Source organism: Pseudorasbora parva, chromosome 16 (assembly GCF_024679245.1).
Source record: "Pseudorasbora parva isolate DD20220531a chromosome 16, ASM2467924v1, whole genome shotgun sequence".
Classification (NCBI taxonomy): domain Eukaryota; kingdom Metazoa; phylum Chordata; class Actinopteri; order Cypriniformes; family Gobionidae; genus Pseudorasbora; species Pseudorasbora parva.
This window is the reverse complement of record NC_090187.1, coordinates 41626952-41648097: the sequence shown is the minus strand read 5'-3', so window position 1 is coordinate 41648097 and position 21146 is coordinate 41626952. Positions and strand designations below refer to the sequence as shown.

The 21146-nt window shown below is 39.0% G+C and overlaps 1 protein-coding gene across 4 annotated transcripts in view; it reads right to left on the bottom strand.

The window, feature by feature from the left end:
* Positions 1 to 21146, bottom strand: part of ryr1b (ryanodine receptor 1b (skeletal)) — a 155333-nt gene that overhangs the window by 77456 nt on the left and 56731 nt on the right. For all 4 annotated transcript variants that reach the window (XM_067419066.1, XM_067419067.1, XM_067419068.1 and 1 more), the window contains 27 exons: positions 20358 to 20461; positions 20182 to 20265; positions 19943 to 20102; positions 19302 to 19449; positions 18078 to 18283; positions 17732 to 17906; positions 16251 to 16459; positions 15818 to 16170; positions 14898 to 15027; positions 14505 to 14665; positions 13350 to 13512; positions 13069 to 13155; positions 12746 to 12972; positions 10317 to 10761; positions 8301 to 8861; positions 6900 to 7100; positions 6689 to 6800; positions 4995 to 5138; positions 4578 to 4851; positions 3520 to 3637; positions 3305 to 3437; positions 2494 to 2588; positions 2253 to 2388; positions 1982 to 2165; positions 1608 to 1719; positions 990 to 1110; positions 686 to 855 (listed from right to left, as the gene is read on the bottom strand). In XM_067419066.1, coding sequence (XP_067275167.1) covers positions 686 to 855; positions 990 to 1110; positions 1608 to 1719; positions 1982 to 2165; positions 2253 to 2388; positions 2494 to 2588; positions 3305 to 3437; positions 3520 to 3637; positions 4578 to 4851; positions 4995 to 5138; positions 6689 to 6800; positions 6900 to 7100; positions 8301 to 8861; positions 10317 to 10761; positions 12746 to 12972; positions 13069 to 13155; positions 13350 to 13512; positions 14505 to 14665; positions 14898 to 15027; positions 15818 to 16170; positions 16251 to 16459; positions 17732 to 17906; positions 18078 to 18283; positions 19302 to 19449; positions 19943 to 20102; positions 20182 to 20265; positions 20358 to 20461 — 5013 coding nt within the window. The remainder of the gene's footprint in view (positions 1 to 685; positions 856 to 989; positions 1111 to 1607; positions 1720 to 1981; positions 2166 to 2252; positions 2389 to 2493; positions 2589 to 3304; positions 3438 to 3519; positions 3638 to 4577; positions 4852 to 4994; positions 5139 to 6688; positions 6801 to 6899; positions 7101 to 8300; positions 8862 to 10316; positions 10762 to 12745; positions 12973 to 13068; positions 13156 to 13349; positions 13513 to 14504; positions 14666 to 14897; positions 15028 to 15817; positions 16171 to 16250; positions 16460 to 17731; positions 17907 to 18077; positions 18284 to 19301; positions 19450 to 19942; positions 20103 to 20181; positions 20266 to 20357; positions 20462 to 21146) is intronic.

Sequence of the window (21146 nt, the reverse complement as noted above, 5' to 3'; positions counted from 1 at the left end):
AGCATATGCAGTCAATGCACACTATACTGTCCATGTCCAGAAAGGGAATAAAAACATCATCAAAGTAGTCCATATGAGACATCAGTTAGTTAATTAGAATCTCTTGAAGCATCGAAAATACATTTTGGTCCAAAAATAACAAAAACTACAACTTTATTCAGAATTGTCTTCTCTTCCGGGTTAGTTTTCAATCTTCAAATAAAGATTTGAACGCATTGATACATGCCAAAATGCCAAACTGCTGAAATCACGTGACATTGGCGAACCGAATCATGAATCAATACGCTGATTCATAACAGTTTGAATCTTTATTTGAGGAACACGGAAGAGAAGACAATGCTGAATTAAGTCATAGTTTTTGTTATTTTTGGACCAAAATGTATTTTCAATGCTTTAAGAGATTCTAACTAACTAACTGATGTCTCATATGGACTACTTTGATGATGTTTTTATTCCCTTTCTGAACATGGACAGTATAGTGTGCATCCACTTGAATACACTCTCGGACTAAATATAAAAAATCTTTTTAAACTGTGTTCCGAAGATGAACGGAGGTCTTACGGGTGTGTAAATTAATGACATAAATTTCATTTTTGGGTGAACTAACCTTTTAAGATCACAGTGTTATTATATTATATAATATTACAAAAGGTAAAGACGTGATGATGAAATATTAAGAGCTCACCGTATCTAGAGAGGCTGCAGCTCTCATATCGGGCAGGAAGCCCACCTCTAGCACATGCAACAGGAAATCCTGGTTATCAATTCCGTACACTCTGTCCAGGAAAAGCACCATGGAGGCTTTGTGGTCTGGCACAAAACTTGCTGACATTTTTGGCTCAACGATCTGAGCATCTATGAAATGTATCAAAGAAAAAACAAGAGATAATTATGCAGAAGTGAGTTTTACGGAGGCCTGTTTTCACCTAAAAAGTAGGAAAGACTAAAAAAAAAAGATTAAAATAAGAAGGATGTGCTCTCTTTTGTACCTTTGCCTAAGGTGGGGATCTGAACAGGAAGGCTGATGACTCCCACCAGGTCTTCAATGGGCACGAGAGACCTCAAGATGGCTCTGATTCTCAAAGCTTCACCTTTACCGGCTTGGATCAACTGTGGGTACAGAACAGGTTGAAAATTGAAGTCCTCAAGAAGACATTTTTAAAGAAATTAATACCTTTAATCAGCAGTGATGAAATAAATTGATCAAAAGTGACAGTAAAGATGATGCTAAAAAAAGATTGAAACTTTCAATTTATATCACTATTAACCAGCACAAGTGTTTTAAACGGTGATAATAATCAGAAATGTTTCTTGAGCAGCAAATCAGCATACTAGACTGATATCTGAAGGGTCATGTGACACTGAAGACTGAACGATGCTGATAATTCAGCTTTGATTACAGGAATAAATGACATTTTTACGATAAAACAATTTAAATTGTAATAATATTTTACAATACTACTGTTTTATTGTATTTTTGATCAAATAATGTAGCTTTGGTGAGAATAAAATATTTATTTTAAAAACATATATAAATAATAATGTATTGTACATACATAATATTTGTCATAGACTTCACAGGTAAATTAATAAGTTGTTATACTTACATGCATCTCAGGAGCGCAACGACCCAGCAAGTCAATAAGTGCACAGTAAAATGACATGATAGCATTTCCAAGATGCACTCTGTTCTCCTCTTGCTGCTCCTCCCCCCCAAACCTGTGAACCAATCACAAGGGATTTAGTAAGGGATTTAATAAAAATTAAATTTTATATATATATATATATATATATATATATATATATATATATATATATATAAAAAAAAATATATATATATATATATATATATACACACATACACACACGCACACATATACATATACATATACACACATATTCATAATGTATACTGATTTAATGGCAATCTGTCTAAATGAAAAGCAAAATTCAAGCATTTTGTTTCACTGAAGCATCTTACATGAAACGTCTGTCCTTTTTAGTTGTTGGCCCATCTCGGGCAGGGTCCTCAGAGATCTTAATGGCCTCCTCTATGGCAGCTAACAGACCCGCGCCACCCTCTCCTCTCAGTGCGGGGCCAAAGCACTCAGGCCGACGAATCAACAGACGAACAACAACGTTAGCGTTCTCCTCTACGCTCTCACCTGCAGAAGAAGACAAAAACACAACGTTTAATTATGAATGCCTCCGAGCACAGGAGTCAGAGACAGAATTACACTAAACATGCTCACCATTTACAAACACTGCAAAGCGCAGGAAGTCTAGATATCGCTCTCCTCCACTTGGATTCCATCCTATGTCAGGGTAGCCTTTAGAGAGCAGCATGGGGCACATCCGAAGGCCACAGCCAGCCAGATATGTCACCACCTCAGTAACACAATGAACCAATTAATTTTTATGCAGTGGCACATTATAAATGCCCTGTAACACAATAGCATAAATACAAAAATTAGTTCTGATTCTGAGCATTACCATCTCAAGGTCTTGCTCTTGAAGAGCCAGCGCCAGCTCATTGTTGTCAATGCAGGACGCAGCAGCGACATCCAGAGGAGTAGATCCACGCATCCCTAAAAAGGAATGAATGAATGATAGTGGTATCAAGCCTTACTGTAAGGTAAAACTGAGAATTGTCAGTATAGCAATGGTAATAGGCCAAAGGAAGTATATAAAGGGAAAACAATAAAGGTCCCAAAACGGATCCCTGAGGCACACCACACGAAAGAGGAGCAGATAATGAGGAAATATTTCCCAAATTTACAGAAAAAGTCCTATTCTCAAGTTAAGACGCAAAGCACTGTATTGAATTGGCCTGGATACCTACCATACATTTAAGACGTTCAAGAAAAATGTTATGGTCAATGTTATGGTCAATGTTATGGTCAATGCCACGCTCAGAGCCAACAAAACTTGCACAACACAAGAGCATGAAACTCTTGTGTACTGTACCTCGGCTCGGAAAACATTACTTTAAAGTGTTGCAATATACTAAAGGCATGTTCACACCAACTATAACAATAATTATATAACAATACTTTACATTTTAATGATCACTCTAATTCTATGAGAACAGGGAAGTCCACATCACAGCTATAACAATAACAACACAGCTCTATGATATCATGGGGATCACTGTCAGAATGACTTCCCCCCCAGGTAATTAATGACAAAAACATCAGAAAAAACATCAGCCAATCAGAATCCACCTTATCCATTGTGCATTAGTGTGGACGCTAAGATAGTTATTGTTATAATTTTTATTCTTGGTGTGAAGAATGAAACCGACCCAGTCCAATGCCACTGTTCTGCAGCAGGTATGAGAGGTGGTCAAACATGGAGCGCTGGTTCTGACGGCTGATCCTGCAGAAGTAGCACAGGAAGCGACAGCAATTTGTCACCATTTGTGGGAATCGAATTTCCTATAGACAGAAAAAAAATGTATCAGTTTTAATTACAGAGTTTTAAATGTTCAGTATGTGTATAACAAAAAAAGGAAAGCACCTTAGAGTCTCCTCCACCTCCCAGCACGTTGACCATAACCTCCATGACGGTCTCATGCATGCCCAGCGCGCGCATCAGGTTAGGGTGCTGGTAGAACAACTTGTTGTTCATTATGTTCCTACGAGACAAGAGACAAACTGCATTTGAAATACCACGCATGATGTGGATATTGATAATGCTAGGGAAATGTTTCTTGCACAGAATATATTAGAATCATTTCTGAAGGATCATGTGACACTTAAAGGGATAGTTCAACCATCATTTACTCACCCTCAAGTTGTTCCAAACCTGTTTCTTTGTTCTGCTGAACTTACGTCTGACGTCATGAACTGACGTATGACTGTTGTTACCAATCAAAATGCGTGTTCATTTTAATGCAATGTCTGGACTTTTTACCACCATTTGTCATATTTCCATTTAGGAAAAATATTTTTTTTAATTTACAACTACACCCACCCCATCCCTAAACCTACCCAGTGATTTATAGTGCATACACACTTTATGAGCACATGTGTTCCCTGGGATCGAACTCACGATCGCATGATCACATGTTGTTGATGTATAGTGCAATGCTTTACCAACTGAGCTATGCAAAACCTGAAATATTAAGCAGATAAAAGGGAAAAATGCTTTAAAATGAAAGTCCCCTACTGTCAATAGGAGCACAACTTTAGAATACGATCCTGTGCGTCGTATTTAATTAATTAAAATATTGTCGATAGGGGCACAACTTTAGTAAACACTCATATGGGTCGTATTTCAAGGAAGTGACAAACGACCTATATAGGCGTATTGGTTGGAGGACATGTTGTCTACATCCCTTAATGCTACCCAATACCTAAACTTAACAACAACAATATAAACAATTAATAAGTATTAATTAGGAGTTTATTGAGGCAAAAGTCAAAGTTAATAGTGAGAACTGGACCCTAATCCAAAGTGTGACCTTAAAAAGTTTACCAACCCAAACTTTTGAACTGCAGGATACATCAAATATGGATTGAGATGTCAAGCACTGTATGCACTGTATCCGCTCAGCAGTCATTTAAAGTACCCACCCAATGCTCTGGATCATAAGCCTCTCCTCTTCCGGGCCCATCTGGACGATGAGCAGGGAGCGGATCTGACCCAGGCACTCCAACAGGTCCATTGTGTCCTGTATGGACACGGCGTTGATGGCATAGGCTTTCGGCAGGGCACGGATCAGCTCTCCCAGTGCATCATACTGCCGGTGGAGAAGACTGAACATGAGCCGCACCAGCTCAGGGTTCTGTATGAAGGACTCCTGAGCCCAGTGGATCATTGTGTGGGATATCAGCTCCTGTAAAGTACCTGAGGAATAAAATGGCGTCCAGAAACATTAGACCAGCACACAGCTACGTGAAATATTGATCTATAGTTGAGGAAAGCGGTGCAACCATGAGAAAAGATAAATCTGAACAACCTTCTCAAGATGTTTTACTACATTCACTCACTAGGTTTGGGCTCTTCCTCTGGTTCTGGTTCCTCTTCCTCCTTTTTCTTCCTAAGGTTCCTCACCTTCTCCACCAAACTGAGTAGTCTCCCTCTTAGAGAGGCATCTACCTCTTCCTCCTCTGCTTCTTCTTCAACGTGGACACCTGAGGTACAAAAACACATATGGATCAAAACCACATAGTCAAGATTGTTCACACCATCAGTCCAATCCAATTATTTGTGTGTCCAATTGGAATCTGATCTAAATGATTGACTGTCCCATGGCACTCTTATGTTTTCGTAAAATTGGCATTGGTTTCTTTTTATACGCCTGAAAACAACAACGACAGCAATGCAGAGGGGGTTTTCAATAGAGATGTTGTCTTACTTACAACATGACAATATGTAGCCACCACGAACTACTACGTCTTCTGAGGCAGCGGCAGAAAGGTTGGTATTAGAGGATGACACAGGAGTGGATATTCACTCCTGTCCCGTCCCACTCCCATAGAAAGAAATCTTATCCCGTCCCACTCCCAGACCAAAGTTTAAAAAATAATCCCATCCCATCCCGCTCCTGGTAAACTGACTCCCGCTCCTGTACCGCTCCCATATATTTTTTTCTTCAATTAGTGTTTAGTTAATACATAGAATTTGATTTAATTTGCTCTCCATCCTGTTTTAGACCAGCTGCTTAGCCCCTGTTTCTAGATTTTCTCCAGAAAATGGAAGACAGCAAATAAAAGAAAAACAGTACATAGTTCACACCATGTCTATAATAGTTTAATAAATCCAAACAGCACATAAAGCTGCATTTTATTCATTTATTGTACAATACATTTATAGTTTACATTTATAGTTTTAGTTATAGTTCTTAGAGCACTGCTCTTTGAATTCCGGTGGGAAGCCGTGACAAAAAGCACTGATGGCTTCTGGGATGGCTGGGTCATGTAGTTATTTTTTAATTGCATTACATTGTAGGCGTATTAAAAAGAAACTACAAAATGTTGCATTTTTTTTTCTTTTCTTCTTTGCTATTGGTTGATTCCCACTCCTGTCTGCTCCCGTTAACCATTTATCCTGTATCGTCCAAATCCCGTGATTAATAGCAAAGATGACACCCATCCTGCAGGAATCCCACAGGAATCCCATGACCTGTGGGATTCCCGAAAAAAAGGTCAGCCTCTAGTTGGTATGCAAGGTTTTATTCCGTGCTGTAATCTTTACTGGTCTCAAAACATGTCTCCATTGTAATGTAATCTTCTGCTCGACTGGCTATAACAACGTCTGACATGTTTGTTTTATTTGCTGTGAGAATTTCAAAAAACATATGAATGTAGCTCAAAACTGATTTTTTTTTTGTTGCTGTTCACACTTGCTAAATACAATCAGATTCCAAGTGGATATGCATAAAAATCCCATTTGGACTGACATTCTGAACGAGGATTTGGAACAGAACTTGATTCGGCTGTACAGAGTGATTCTCTGGAGAAAACGGTGATGTTATCCAGCTAATTTTAATTATCATATAGTGTCAAAGTGGGCAGATTGATAATATAGTAGAAATTTAAGTGTCCCCAACTGAGCAAGCCAAAAGCCTAAGGCGACAGTGTTTGATTCCTCAGATTTGATCACAAGGTGATTTTGCAACAGCAGATGCTTGGTGTTGTAATCTGGCCATACAGTAATTTTGTGAGATGTTTTGAACACTGACCGCAGTGATTTAGGAGGTCATTGTGGAAAAGCTGGAGGGTTTCCCGCACTTCCTCTGGCACGGGGCAATCCTCTTCTTCCGGGCTATGCTTGAAGTTAGTCAACAGGAAAACCTGCATATATGCTCATAATCAGTGATCAGTCTTCCCTGAAAGCAGTTAAAATCATATGTGGGTTTAAAGAAGAGTTTAAAGTAGAAGTGTGTCTTATACTTGTTCCTGAGGAGGAGAGCGGAACTCTCTGGTCCTGCGAGCGGTTTCTGCAGCAGACATACTAAACGCTCTCATTAGAATTTTATAGCGTTCACGCTGGTTTGACTGGATCTGCTGCACGAAATTATCAGAGAATGCCAAAATAGCCTCAACTCTGTGTCTGAGCTCACAGTCACAGAAATACTGTAGAAGGGTACACATCTAAAAGAGAGGGAGAGACAGACAGATCGTATTAAAAACAGTACTAACAATAGAAGAAATTTGGATGAATGGATGGATGGATGGATGGATGGATGGATGGGTACTAGATAGATGAATACTAGATGGATGGATGGATGTATATTAGATAAGTGGATACTAGATAGATATTAGATGGATGGATGGATGGATGGATGGATGGATGGATGGATGGATGGATGGATGGATGGATGGATGGATATTAGATAGGTGGATACTAGAAAGATATTAGATGGATGGATGAATGGATGGATGGATGGATACTAGATGGATGGATGGATTGATGGATGGATGGATGGATGGATGGATGGGTACTAGATAGATGAATACTAGATGGATGGATGGATGGATGGTACTAGATAGATGAATACTAGATGGATGGATTGATGGATGGATGTATGGATGGATGAGTACTAGATAGATGAATACTAGATGGATGGATGGATGGTACTAGATAGATGAATACTAGATGGATGGATGGATGGATGGATGGATGGATGGATGGATATTAGATAGGTGGATACTAGATAGATATTAGATGGATGGATGGATGGATGGATGGATACTAGATGGATGGATGGATGGATGGATGGGTACTAGATAGATGAATACTAGATGGATGGATGGATGTATATTAGATAGGTGGATACTAGATATATATTAGATGGATGGATGGATGAATGGATGGATGGATACTAGATGGATGGATGGATGGATGGATGGGTACTAGATAGATGAATACTAGATGGATGGATGGATGGATGGATGGATGGATGGATGGATGGATGGATGGATGGATGAATGGATGGATGGATGGATACTAGATGGATTGATGGATGGATGGATGGGTACTAGATAGATGAATACTAGATGGATGGATGGATGGATGGATGGATGAATGGATGGATGGATGGATACTAGATGGATAAATGGATGGATGGATGGATGGATGGATGGATGGATGGATGGATGGATGGATAGATGGATGGATGGATGGATGATGGATGGACACTAGATAGATATTAGATAGATGGATGATGGATGGATACTAGATGGATGGATCCTAGATAGATAGATAGATAGATAGATAGATAGATAGATAGATAGATAGATAGATAGATAGATAGATAGATAGATAGATAGATAGATAGAGATTGAATGTACCTGCAGTTTTACAGACTCTGGCAGCTTCATTTGAAGTAGCCCCTCCTCTGGTGCCTCCTCTTCCTCCTCTTTGACCTCCTCTCCTACTTCCTCTGCTTCTTTTTCTTCTTCAGCTTTTTCTCCATCGACCTTCTCTCCCTCCTTCTCCTCCCCTGCCTTCTCGACCTCTTCTCCTTCCTCTCCCCCCTCCTTCTTCAGAGCTTTCAGCTCCTCATCCTCCTCCTCCTCCTCTCCAACTCCTTCATCCACGGCTTCCTCCTCTCCTTCAGCCGTTTCTTCTTTCTCCTTCACCTCCTCTCCTTCCTCTTTGGGAGCAGCTTCCTCTCCTGATTCCTCTGTCTCTCCTGCCTCCTCTTTCTTCCCGAATACACTGGGATCAATCATCTTGAGAATGTGCTTGACGTCTTCATTGTTGAAGATGCCCATAATGAGGAGGGTGCTGATGAGTTTGAGAATGGGAACAAAGTGGAACTCAACGCTGCCCCCAACAGGATCACGCATGGCCTGGCTGCCGTCGAACACGGCTTCGGTAAGCATGCTCAGAGCCTGGATCTTCAGCTCCTGTAAAAGCAGAAAGAGTGTGCAGTATTAACAAAGAGATTGTCTATCAACGACTGTAAAATACAATGCTTTATTAACATTTTCTCATACTATTCTGTATCATAAAAATGATAACAATAATCTTTATCTGCATTAGTATTTTTACCATACTGCTGCTATAACTGCAACCTCCTGCCACTTTTACTTTTCATTACTTGTATTGTTGTTATCATTATAATTGTATTGTACCCTGTGTGTCCACTATATCTTTCTCTGACCCCCAATCTCCACTGTCTTTTGGTACTTAATTTTTCTTATTGTAACTGAAAACCGTGGTACTTATCCTCTCCTCCCATATATGTAACAAATCCTTCCCTCGTGACCGTAAGCCCTAAAATATATTTTTATTAAATTTTTATATATATTATATTTTATATATATTTTTAATATTTGTAATGCATTTTTATTTTATTTTTTATTTTATGTACCTCTAAATTACAAAAAAAAAAAGATCAATAATTTTCTGCATTGCAAATGGGTTCAAATCTAAACACTTTATATTTGTGTGCAGTCTGTATTGGGCTTTATTTGAGAAAAAAAACATTGCCCTGTTATATGACCCTTTATTTATTTTAATGGGAATTCCTAGGTGTGTGTGTGTGTTTGTGTGTGTGTGTGTGTGTGTGTGTGTGTGTGTGTGTGTGTGTGTGTGTGTGTGTGTGTGTGTGTGTGTATATGCATGTAAGTGTATTCTGCATTGGGGATGTTCTGTAGTCTCATGCCTTCATTTGTGTGTGTGTTTGTTCTGGATTTTTTTCCATTTCCCATTCATTTCTATGGGGGTCAAATTGACCCACGAGGGAAGGATTTTGTTACTATTTTCTTTACAACCACATAAACTCCTAAAATCTAGTCCAATATTTTTGTGTGCATTCCAAGTTCAAGTCTAACAAAAGTCTTGAAGAGACTTGAAAAGAACTTGAAGCACTCCGATGAACACTCTTAAAATATAAAACAAAATCGGGTCAAAATGAGGAGAGGATGAGGTGCAGTAAGTGATTTCTGAGTAAGCACAAGGTAGATTTGAAGAAAGACTGTAGAAAAAAGAGAGATGGCAGAGATACAATGCAAAAGAAAATAGGCAGAGGAATATCACTGGAAATGATCAGACAAGAGCTTTAGGACCTGCGTTAATATTAGAAAAGCTTTCCAGTGCTGGAGACCTAGGCGTGAACGCCTGAAAACAAACACAGATGTTGTGTTGTTTCTGCCCCATCCTTGAGCAACATTGGTTTTGCTATGTTTCACAGAACCAGTATATGCTATTGTTGTAATATTAGCTATAGTAACAGGACAGTTTTGAGTGTCATTGTTTGTTGATTTCAAATATCAAGAGTGTTTCTCAAAAACTGCCCCTTTAACTTCTAAGTATAGTATCTATATGTACCAAACAATCACTATTGGATCCCACTGTACCTGCAGAGGGATGATGGGACTAATGGTGTAGAGATCTGGATCAGTGCCCACAAAGTTGATGGGGGAGAAGTGTAGCTTGGGTCTGAGGCAGGTTGTGAGACCCACTCCTGGCAGGTCTTGGGATGCCTCTGGATCTGGGAAAAGCTTAATACTGAGCGTCTCTTCCGTCATGGGAATGATGAACTCGCGATTGGTTCCCAAGCGGTTGCGTTTGGCTGACTCCAGGTGGATACTGATGAGAAGGTCGTAGTAGCCGCTGCGGAGAGGGCCGGGTAGGTAAGTATTCTCAATAGCGTAGAAGAGCTGTGATTCGTCCACGTGGCTGCAGAGGGCATGGGCCACACGGTTGTTGCCCAACGCACACACGGCACAATAAAGCATGAGAGTGTGATAGTGGAACTTCAGCAAGTCATGCTGTTCCGACAGTTCCAGGACGTCAATACACCTGCAAATGAGAGAACAAGTCAACAATCAAACAATACATAATAACTAGACAAAGAAATGATGCAAATTCTAGATAAATGTTGGCTTTAGGATGCCTGGCCAGAAAGTTTGAGGTAGTTTAAAGTCAGCATTAAACAGAAGTTGTGATAAGGTTTTCTTCCTTATTGTGATGTATATCCAGGGATGGGAATAACGGCGTTATAGATAAATGGCGTTACTAACGGCGTTAATTTTTTCAGTAACGAGTAATCAAACGAATTACTGTTTCCCCCGTTACAACGCCGTTACCCTTACTAATAAAATGCGGTGTTATTGAGCTCACTGAAGCGGTTTTCATCCGAACAGGCTCTGTCATACTACTATTTTCTATTTTTTGGTAGACTTTTCTTAAGGAGCATCATTTATTTTTTGATTTATTTGTTGGCCAGTTGGGGTCTTTGCAATATATTTTACAGTTCTAAACAAAAAAAAAAAATGTTTTATTGTTCCACTATAGTACTGATATTTACAATAAAGTATTGAATTTGATAGGTGTCTCTCACATTGTCCCACAGCAACATTAAAATCGTGTACATTAGTGTACAATGTTTTATAATAATAATTTATTCTATTTAGTGACCATTTCATTCATTTAACATTTAATATTGGGGACATCCAAGTTATTTGACATATTTGAAAATGTTTAAAAAAAAGGGTAACACAGTAGTTACTTTTCCTGGTAATTAGTTACTTTTATAATGATGTAACTCAGTTACTAATTTAGTTACTATTTGAGAGAAGTAACTAGTAACTATAACTAATTACTTTTTTAAAGTGACTTGAGCAACACTGTATATCCTAGTGAAAAAAATGTAGATGGACTTGATTGGAGGAGTTGATTGGATCTTTGTCATTTGCTATTGCTGTGATGTCATGTGAGTGAGTTTTCCCGCTCTTGTGCAAGTAAACACGTCATCAGCGAAGAGAAGAGGTATCGTTGCAAGAGGGAGGTGAAGTTATTTTGATTAAAGTTTTTAAAGGCACATAAATTAAACAATATTATGTGCTAGAGTGTCCTGGGTGATTGATTGATGATAGATAGATAGATAGATAGATAGATAGATAGATAGATAGATAGATAGATAGATAGATAGATAGATAGATAGATAGATAGATAGATAGATAGATAGATAGATAGATAGATAGATAGATAGATAGATAGATAGATAGATAGATAGATAGATAGATAGATAGATAGATAGATAGATAGATCGATAGATAGATAGATCGATCGATAGATCGATAGATAGATGAATTACAAAAGACATCTAACTATACTGAAGACCAGAGCTTGACATCTACTTTTTTGCTCTGCAGTCACTGTGTCTCATGGTTTTCTTTCTCATGGTTTGCTTATGTTCACTTAAAACAGAACTGACTGTGTTTACGTGAATACTCACCAAGACCTGCAATTTGACATGTTAAAGCACAATAAGCAGCAAAAATAAAATCAATTTAGTCCCAAAAATCTGTGGGAATGAGTAAAATAATGCACAATACACACAATCCCATGCCAAAATTTAAGCCCTGTAACAGCAACAATATTCATCCGGAGCAAATGAAACGAGTGAGTGAGGGGAGGCGGGTTTGTGTGTAACTTGCTGTTGGAGAGATGAGAGAGAGAAAAAGGACAGCTGGTATCGTGCCTATTCTGTAGAAAATTAGTATTGAAAGAGCTTCAGATATTTCAGCATCGATATGGATTGAAAAATCATTATTTTTTACAACACGTCATTGCACTTAGTTTATAATTTCAGATGCCTTATCAAAAGAACACAATTGAAAAATGTATATATTATATATAAAACTCAAGCCATGCATTTGCCGAGTTGGCGGGTGTTAATGTCAAGCCCTGCTGAATACACTTAAAAAAGCAATTGGTTTTGCTTTGTTGTTGTTTTCCAAGACTGTTTTCAGTTTTGATATTTTTTGTCGTCCTACTGTACCTGTTCTCTTCAGGTATATGCAGGGCCATCATGGTAAGAGGGTCTGTACATTCCACCATCCAGCCGTGCCTCTCGCTCACCCGCCCCACCTGTGGATTCAGGAAGTGGTTAGGCATCCTGCTCCAGATCACAGGGGTCAGCATTTGAACATCAAGCCGAGGAGGACACTGGGGCACCGGGTTCTTGCGCTCACTATGGAACATGGCTGCTGACAGAGGCATGATGTTCTACAGGATGGAGAAAAAGTGAGAAATTTAACTATAAGACTATTACTAAAAGAAAGCTAATGAGTTCAAGGGCAGAAGCAAAAGGATAAAGCTGACCTTGAGTTTTCCAAGTTCCAGCTGCAACATATTCTGGCTGCCTGGCAATATAAACACAGCTGGAAACAGCTTAGTGTTGGGCTCGACCTGAGAAAACATGTGTGTGTGTGTGTGTGTGTGTGTGTGTGTGTGTGTGTGTGTGTGTGTGTGTGTGTGTGTGTGTGTGTGTGTATGAGTTAAAATGAACAATATACTCAAATCACAGTTCAGAAATGAAGTACCAAAGACAGTTTGAGATTTTGAGTGCCACTAGCTCCTTTAAAGAGATGACCTGCACTCACCTGATAGAAAGTGTTGATCTCCTTCCCATTGGCTGTGAAATTCATTAGTCCTGTTGCCAGATCAACCAAGCAACCAATCACCAGATCCTCCTGGCTGAACCTCTGTTGGGTGCTGCTGCCAAACTCTCCTCCCCACACCATATAGCAGTTACTCCTCCTCATACTGACAAACAAACCGAATATTATAATTGTCATATTCTTGAATTATGAAGTATAGCTTAATCAAGATCAGATTAAGAATCAGATTAATGATAAATGTTCCATCCATCAAAGAAAAATCACACTGATCATGTTGTTTTCCATAAAAAATATGAAGCAGCACAAACTGTTTTCAACATTGATAATAATAAGAAAGGTTACTCGAGCTGCTTATGGACCAAGGATAATGTGACAATGAAGACTGGAGAAATCATACTGAAAATTAATCTTTGACATTACAGCAAATGATTACATTTTAAAATCTATAAAATAAAAAAATAAAAAGTATTTGTTAACAATAATTACATTTTTACTGTATTCCCAATTGAATAAATGCAGCCTTGGCGAACTTAAGAGACTTTAACAAATATTTTTCTTAAGAAACAAATTCTTAAAATAATACATTTACAGTACTTAAGAAGCAATATTTAATGATTTAATAATCTCATATTAAGAGATTAGATTTAGATAATGTCTTATTTACCCTTATTCCTCTATGTAAGAAAAACATTTTTCCTTAATTCAAGCATAAATCTGACACACAAAAGTAAGGTTTGTCCTTTAAATTAGAACTTTTTGCCAAAGAAATTCAAAACATACTCTCTGATGGTGGTGACCAATTTGGTTCTCAAATACATGCATATTGTTTTATGGCCTTTTCAATTTTATACTGAAAAACAAGAAAAAATACTTACAAAATGTTCTATTGGCAACATATTTAAATGTGTGATGTACATCCTATAAATAACATTTTCTCGAGGTAAAATCTCTCCCAACCGATTCTGAAGGTGGGTTGCTAAACTAGGCCACTAGTGCAGTGCTCTTATATCACCAAAATCGATATTCACCTACATAACCTCACTATGCTGAACATTTATTTTTAACTAAAAGCTTCTCTGTACTGCAGCTTCTTGTATTTGTCACAAATAAGTGAGCTGAATTTTTATCACATCTCACCTGTCGTGTATGTTGCCCTTGTCGTCTCCAACTGTTAAAGTGACAGTACGGACCTTAGTCAGGTCAAAGTTGAGGTCATACATGTGGAAGTCTGGGGTGACCCAACCCACCCACACACCACTAGGTTCTTGCCCAGCGAAGATACGGACCGAGTAATAGTACTGCACAGTGGAGAGAGAGAGAGAGAGAGAGAGAGAGAGAGAGAGAGAGAGAGAGAGAGAGAGAGAGAGAGAGAGAGAGAGAGAGAGAGAGAGAGAGAGAGAGAGAGAGAGAGAGAGAGAGAGAGAGAGAGAGAGAGAGAGAGAGAGAGAGAGAGAGAGAGAGAGAGAGAGAAGTGAGAAAACAAGAGCAGAGAACATGTCATATATGACCGATCTTGTAATAAAGACTGACTGTGGTCGTGTTGAGGATGATCTCTGGGTCGTCACGATCATCGGGCACCACATCCTCCATCAGACGGGGCAAAAGAGGTGGAGGTGGAGGAGGGCTGGTCATGGCTGCCTTTTTAGCTTTAAACAGGAAGCTACGGGAATAAATTTGAGTGGTCAAGCATGAACAAGAGACTTGCAGAGAACGAGACACTTTTCTTATAAAGATGACTTGCTTAATTGTATTGAACTGTAAAAAAGCTTCACTTGATATAATATAATATTAATGAAATCAAAGGACACCTAATTGTCCTTAAAGATAGTACAGTTTCATGACTATGACCAGGTCCCAAACGGCACTCTAAACACTTGCGCTCTTCCTACGAGTCCGCACTTTCGTAAAGTAATGTTGCTTTGACTGTCGGGAAAAGGCTGCATAACGACCGCAAAGCACCCTTCTGAAACCAACAATGACATTTTAAATACTTGTTTTAATAATCTTTTGTCTTTTTGTAAAAGTAGTTATTATGCAATTACTAATAAAAAAGCCAAAAAAGCAAAAAAGAACTAAAGTTCAGAACACTGCATTAAATTACAATTTAAAATAATATGTTTTCATTTAATTGCAATTAACATGTAATTAAGTGTCCAGAAACTTGGACTTAAAGGGATAGTTCACCCTAAAATGATAATTAAGTCATCATTAATATTTACATCATTCAACACCCCGGTGCTGTCCTAATGTCGTATGCCCTTCATTCTTTGTGTAAATGATGGGTGAGGAAATTATGATTAATTTTCATTTAGGGTGAACTATCTCTTCAAGTATATTCTTTTGAAGTACATTATTTCAGTAACAAGTACTCTTTTTAAAAGTATGCTTAAGTGTATGCCATTTACAGGACAAATGTCAGGTTAAACTTCATGAACCAGCTCAGTTCTCACCCTTTCTTTTTTCCTTTCTCAGACGCTGTGTCTTTGTCATTTTCTTTACTGTTTGGGATATCTTTGGGCACCGATGGCTCCTTTTCCTTCTCCTCCTGCTCTTTGCGACTGGCTGACTTTTTCAGCACCTCAAATTCAGAGTCGGGGTCCACCTCCAGCACCTGATCCTCAGGGATGGTGAGGGTCCGTGTGAGGGGAGTGGTGCCGGCAGGCACCTTGAAGGTCAGGTCGAACTCTACAGGCATGCTCAGTCTGAAGAACAGCATGTCTGTGTTGGCGTTTTGGGATCCGAAAGTCTTGTGGGTAATTTTCAGACAGGGGGCGCTGTCTACGGTTCCATCCACACGAGAGATCTACAGGTCATAATAAAGGACAATAAAGCATGTCCATGAACTTAAACTTTAAACTCAATCAACAAAGACTCCTCAAATACCTCGATGTGGTTGTGGTCGGGTGAAACTGGGACGAACTGGGGCAGGCTCTTACTGAACCACATTGTGATGTCTCTCTTCATGTTGATGGCGAATGGCTCAAAGCCTTCTTGAAGCCCACAGATGGCAAAATAGCGTAGGCTGCTAACATTCTGGCCGAGGTTAATACGGCCAACCTGAGAAAGACCCAACATGCAGACTGGAATAAAACCTGGAGAGAGAAAATTAAAGAAAAGAGGCTGATTTATATCAGGGGTGGGGAAAACAAAATCAATACAATGTAGAATTGCAATATTTTGCATGGCAATATTGTTTTAGAAATACAATATATCCAGTATTGATCTTTTATTCGATAGTATATTAAAAAAATCAAGTCCACTACTATAGTGCTGTGTTATTCTGGGGAGGTCAACAGAGGAGATACTCCTATGAGGTGCAAGTTGGTAAAACCAAGATAGAGTCATCCGAGAAAGAAATCATCCGCATTTAAATACAACATATGGACTTATTTTGGATTTTTTTTTAACAAGGATGGGACAAAACAGGTGATGTTAAAAAAGATTTGCAAAGAGTCTCGTATAATGATAAAATACTCTGGGAAAACTACCCAGTAGGTGGAGGACTCACCTCACACTCCATCATACAGAGATATGATGATCATCATACTCCATCATACAGAGCTGAGGTTAAATCAGTTCCTCTGGGACCATTTGCAGTTAAAAAAAATGGTAATAAATCACAATATATAGGTGGGTTCATGCCATGTCCTAATTACCGTAATCACCAGATTACAATTTATAAAAAGTGTTTTAACTACACTATGTAAACTAGGATTTTTTGAGAGCTCCTACTTCAACATGAACAGGGTTTGCATGTTGTCATCTCATCATTGCGATAATTACGACAAGATGTGAACGCAGCATATGTTATCACAAAATGTGTAAAATATACATTTTACATCTCCTATTGTAACTTAAGGCCTACTAAAGCTGCATGCTGCTATTAAATTAGCATTTTAAATGATGCTGTTGAATGGCTTAACAAGACTTAAAATGTAGCATATTAATCATATGGACAGTTTTTAATGATACCTTTAGGGTGCTGGCAAGCCCCCCCAAAAAAAATTGTGTTTGATGGAAGAAATAATCTCTATACAGGTTTGCAACAACATGAGAGGTGAAAGTAAAGGAGAATTTTTAGTTTTGTGTGAATTATCCCTTTATTACCTTGAACCCCTTTCCCTATTGCTAAAAACAACTATTCAATCAGAAGTACATTTCCAGCACAGAGCTTTTTAAATCCAAGACTAGGATTGATCTGTGCCTGTGGAAACAAACCTCTTGAGACTCAACTAAAAAGCAACTACAGACTTTTCCTGACCAAAAAAGCATATTAAAAAGAACATATTACCTCACAAAACAACTCATTGAAACTGTACTACAAAAAAACAAAACAAGAACAACATTATAGCCCAAATCCTCACCGTCTCCAATCTCAATGTCTTTGAAAGCCATTTCAGAGCCAGAATCGCTGATCAGCATCTCTCCGTTAAGAGTGAACATGATGTTCATTTCAGTGAGGTCTATCATGCAACCGACCACATCACCAGACTGCCACTGACGACCAAATGGCTCATTACCAATGTGCCATCGCTGAGCCTGCAGGGAGAGCACAGGAGAGCAATTTAGCATTTATTGCAGCTATACAAAATAGTTGGTCAGCAACTTGTACGGCACACAATATATATGTTGGTCCAATTAGCTGGAAAGATGTCCTACAGCCTGTTACCATATAACACAACAGAGTTAGATTAATATGACACCACTGACCCTGTTTCCATTAAAGACATAGGCCAGCTCATCAGAACCAAGCTCAACATCAGAGCGGACGTTCGGTCGAGCCCAGCCCACCCTCATCTCTCCTGTGGTTACGGCCTCAAACTCAAAGTACCACTTTCCCGAGGTGATAGCGTACTGCTTCTCTGCCCTGAAGATACGCACTTTATCTCCACGTGTGTTCTCAATACCATGACCACCTGTGGGAAAAAGAGATTTGAAGAATTTAGAACTGAATGAACCACACAAAACCAATCAAATATTTCAATCTGAAGTTGGCCAATGACTTTATTAATGTGTGTTCCATATTCTGGATCCTAGTACTGATCAGGGCTTGACTTTAACACCCGCCAACCTGCCAAATGCATGTGTATTTCAGCAGTGGCATGTAACGCAGTCACTCCTACAAGCCACTTTGGCGGGTTGCATTTTATATAAAATATATACATTTTTCAGTTGTAGTCTTTTAAAAAGGCATCTGAAATAGCAAACTACGTGCCATGCAATGATATCAAAAATATTGACTTTTCAATACATATCGATACTGAAATTTCTAAAACGCTTCCAAAACTAATTTTCTGCAGAACAGACACACAATACCAGCTGTGCTTTCTCTCTCTTCAACAGCGAGTGACACAATAAACCCACCTCCCATCACTCACTCATTTAATTTGCTCTGGATGAATATTGTTGGTGTTTAGGGGTTGAATTTCCGTGTGTGATTGCGAATAATTTTTCTCATTCCCACAAATTTTGTGCTCACTCCTAAATTACTCGCACATAAAGCCGCCTCTCAGTATTAAATTGAGTTCTTTTTTGTTGCTTATTGCGCTTAAACAGTCAAATACACACAAAATAATGTCAAAAACGGTGTTGGCGAGTATTCATGTAAAACACAGTCAGTTCTGTTTTAAGTGAATGTAAACAGTTGAGAAATAAAATGCAAGTGTAACAATATACTTGATCTGTGCGTCAGCTCTTAAAGTGACAGCAGCCTAATAAACCTTCTGCCAAATTACGAGGTAATATTAAAAATATCTATATGGCAGTTTTTCCTCATGGTATCAATGTCAAAATTGTGGCCAATGAAAATGCTGAGAGACTAGTAACTTAGAAAAACCTCTAGCCACAGTGGCTGAAAAGTTAATGTCAAGCCCTGCTTCCAAAACCTAGTTTATAAAAGTGTATGAAAGTAGCATATGAAAGACAACGACTCACTGCTCTCCTGATCTGGCGGCTCGATGTTGTATCCATAGCCAATCAGAGTGCGTACAGCATTGTTTACACTGTCTCTGTTGGTCTTCTTTGTTCTCTCGTCCAGCAGGTTGTATGGCACCAGACGAGGGTTACGTTTATTCAAGATATCCTGAGGGTAAATAAGAGTAAATTGTTAGGGTTTCAAGTATTAATTGAATTCCAGATTGCAGATTTTCACCACAGTTGAAAGACCCACGACTGGCAGATTAACGTGCTACTATATTTCTCTCTGATACTGAAGGAATTTTAATTGAATGTGAAGGATTTTAACTGTGAATAGATGATTGACAGGGCAGTTTAAACGGTGACAGGATGCAAGTTACAAAGCAACAGAGTATCCATTAAATCACAATTATGATGAAGTAGTGTGTTGCAAAGCTTGCGTACTCTTCTGCTACACACTCAAAAGTGTGTAGCAGAAGAGTATAGGCCATAGTATAAAAAAGCAAATTGGGATGCAGCACATCTCTTTTTTGCATACAATTTCTGACATCCAAAGGCACAAGAATACATTTTTTGTCTTATTCCTTGGATATTGCACGTTTTCCTGACTGTGATGTCTGCTCCCAAAATGGTCTTTTATAAACAGTGTACACATCTACCTGCACAATGCTGTAGGTCCATCCTTGTCTGACTCTGTCCCGAGCCCAAACATTGTGACCATTTTCCGCCAGCTTCTCCACCAGCTGGTTCTGATTGGGTGTCAGTTTGACATGATTGAGGTCCAGAGGAGCAGGTTTGAACCCACTGCTCATCACATAACTGATCGAGAAACAGAAAATATGAAATCCAAAACTTTATACATTTGCAAGATAAAAGTGTGTTTTGTAGGTTTACATACGTTTTGGGCAGTTTGATCTTCTTCAGATTCTCCTCTGCTTTCTCATCTCCCATGCCTACATGGCAGCCCAGAGCTAAGAGGGTTCTGGAGAGGTCAAGGAGAAAAAAGTTGATGAATAATTGGATAGACAGATGGATGCATAAACAATGAACTTCTGGCATTCAACACATACTCACTTCAAGGTCTCTCCAGACATCTGGAGGTTATAATTCCTCTCAGGTTCCGGAAGACTCTGAAAGTCCACCAGGCATGGGTGCAACTTCTTATTATCATCCCTGAACTGAGAGAGACAGCATACTCAGGGTTAACTTTAACAAGTATCTTGAGTTTATGGGTGTGTTCACACTTGGCATGTTTGGTTGTATTAAAACGACTCCTGGTGCGATTGCCTTCTTCCATCTGAACTCTGGTGTGCATCAAACATGCGGACCGAGGCCGGTGAAAAGATGGCCGACGCAACACGGACCAAAGACATGTAAGCAAACCAAAAACGGGACATGATGTCACAAGATGCAAACCTAAAAAGGACAGAATGCTCAAGCATGTCTGTTTTTTCTCATCATAGTCACGATGTTGCCCATCACAGTTCGGTACAGGTGTCAGATCTCGCAGCAGATCTTGATTTGTGGGTGTGTGTGTGTGAGTGACGGAGGGATTCCTGATGCTGGTTTGACTCATTTACACATTTTTTAAGCTCTTCACGAGTTCTCAGCTGGTCAAAATCTCCTCATATGAAGCTACGCACATACAACGTGCACATTTAGCCGCACACAGCATTGTTTGGATGTTCGGTAAGTTCGGTCTCGAAACAAAGGTCACAAAAGCCAACCAATCAGGTTGTAAACATATCCATATGCCTTTAGGTTCTGTATCTTTAGGTTCACTGTTAAAATGCCAATGTGAGTGCTAAGCGGACCAAACAACCCAGCAAACTGAACTACAAGTGTGAATACACCCTAAATGTA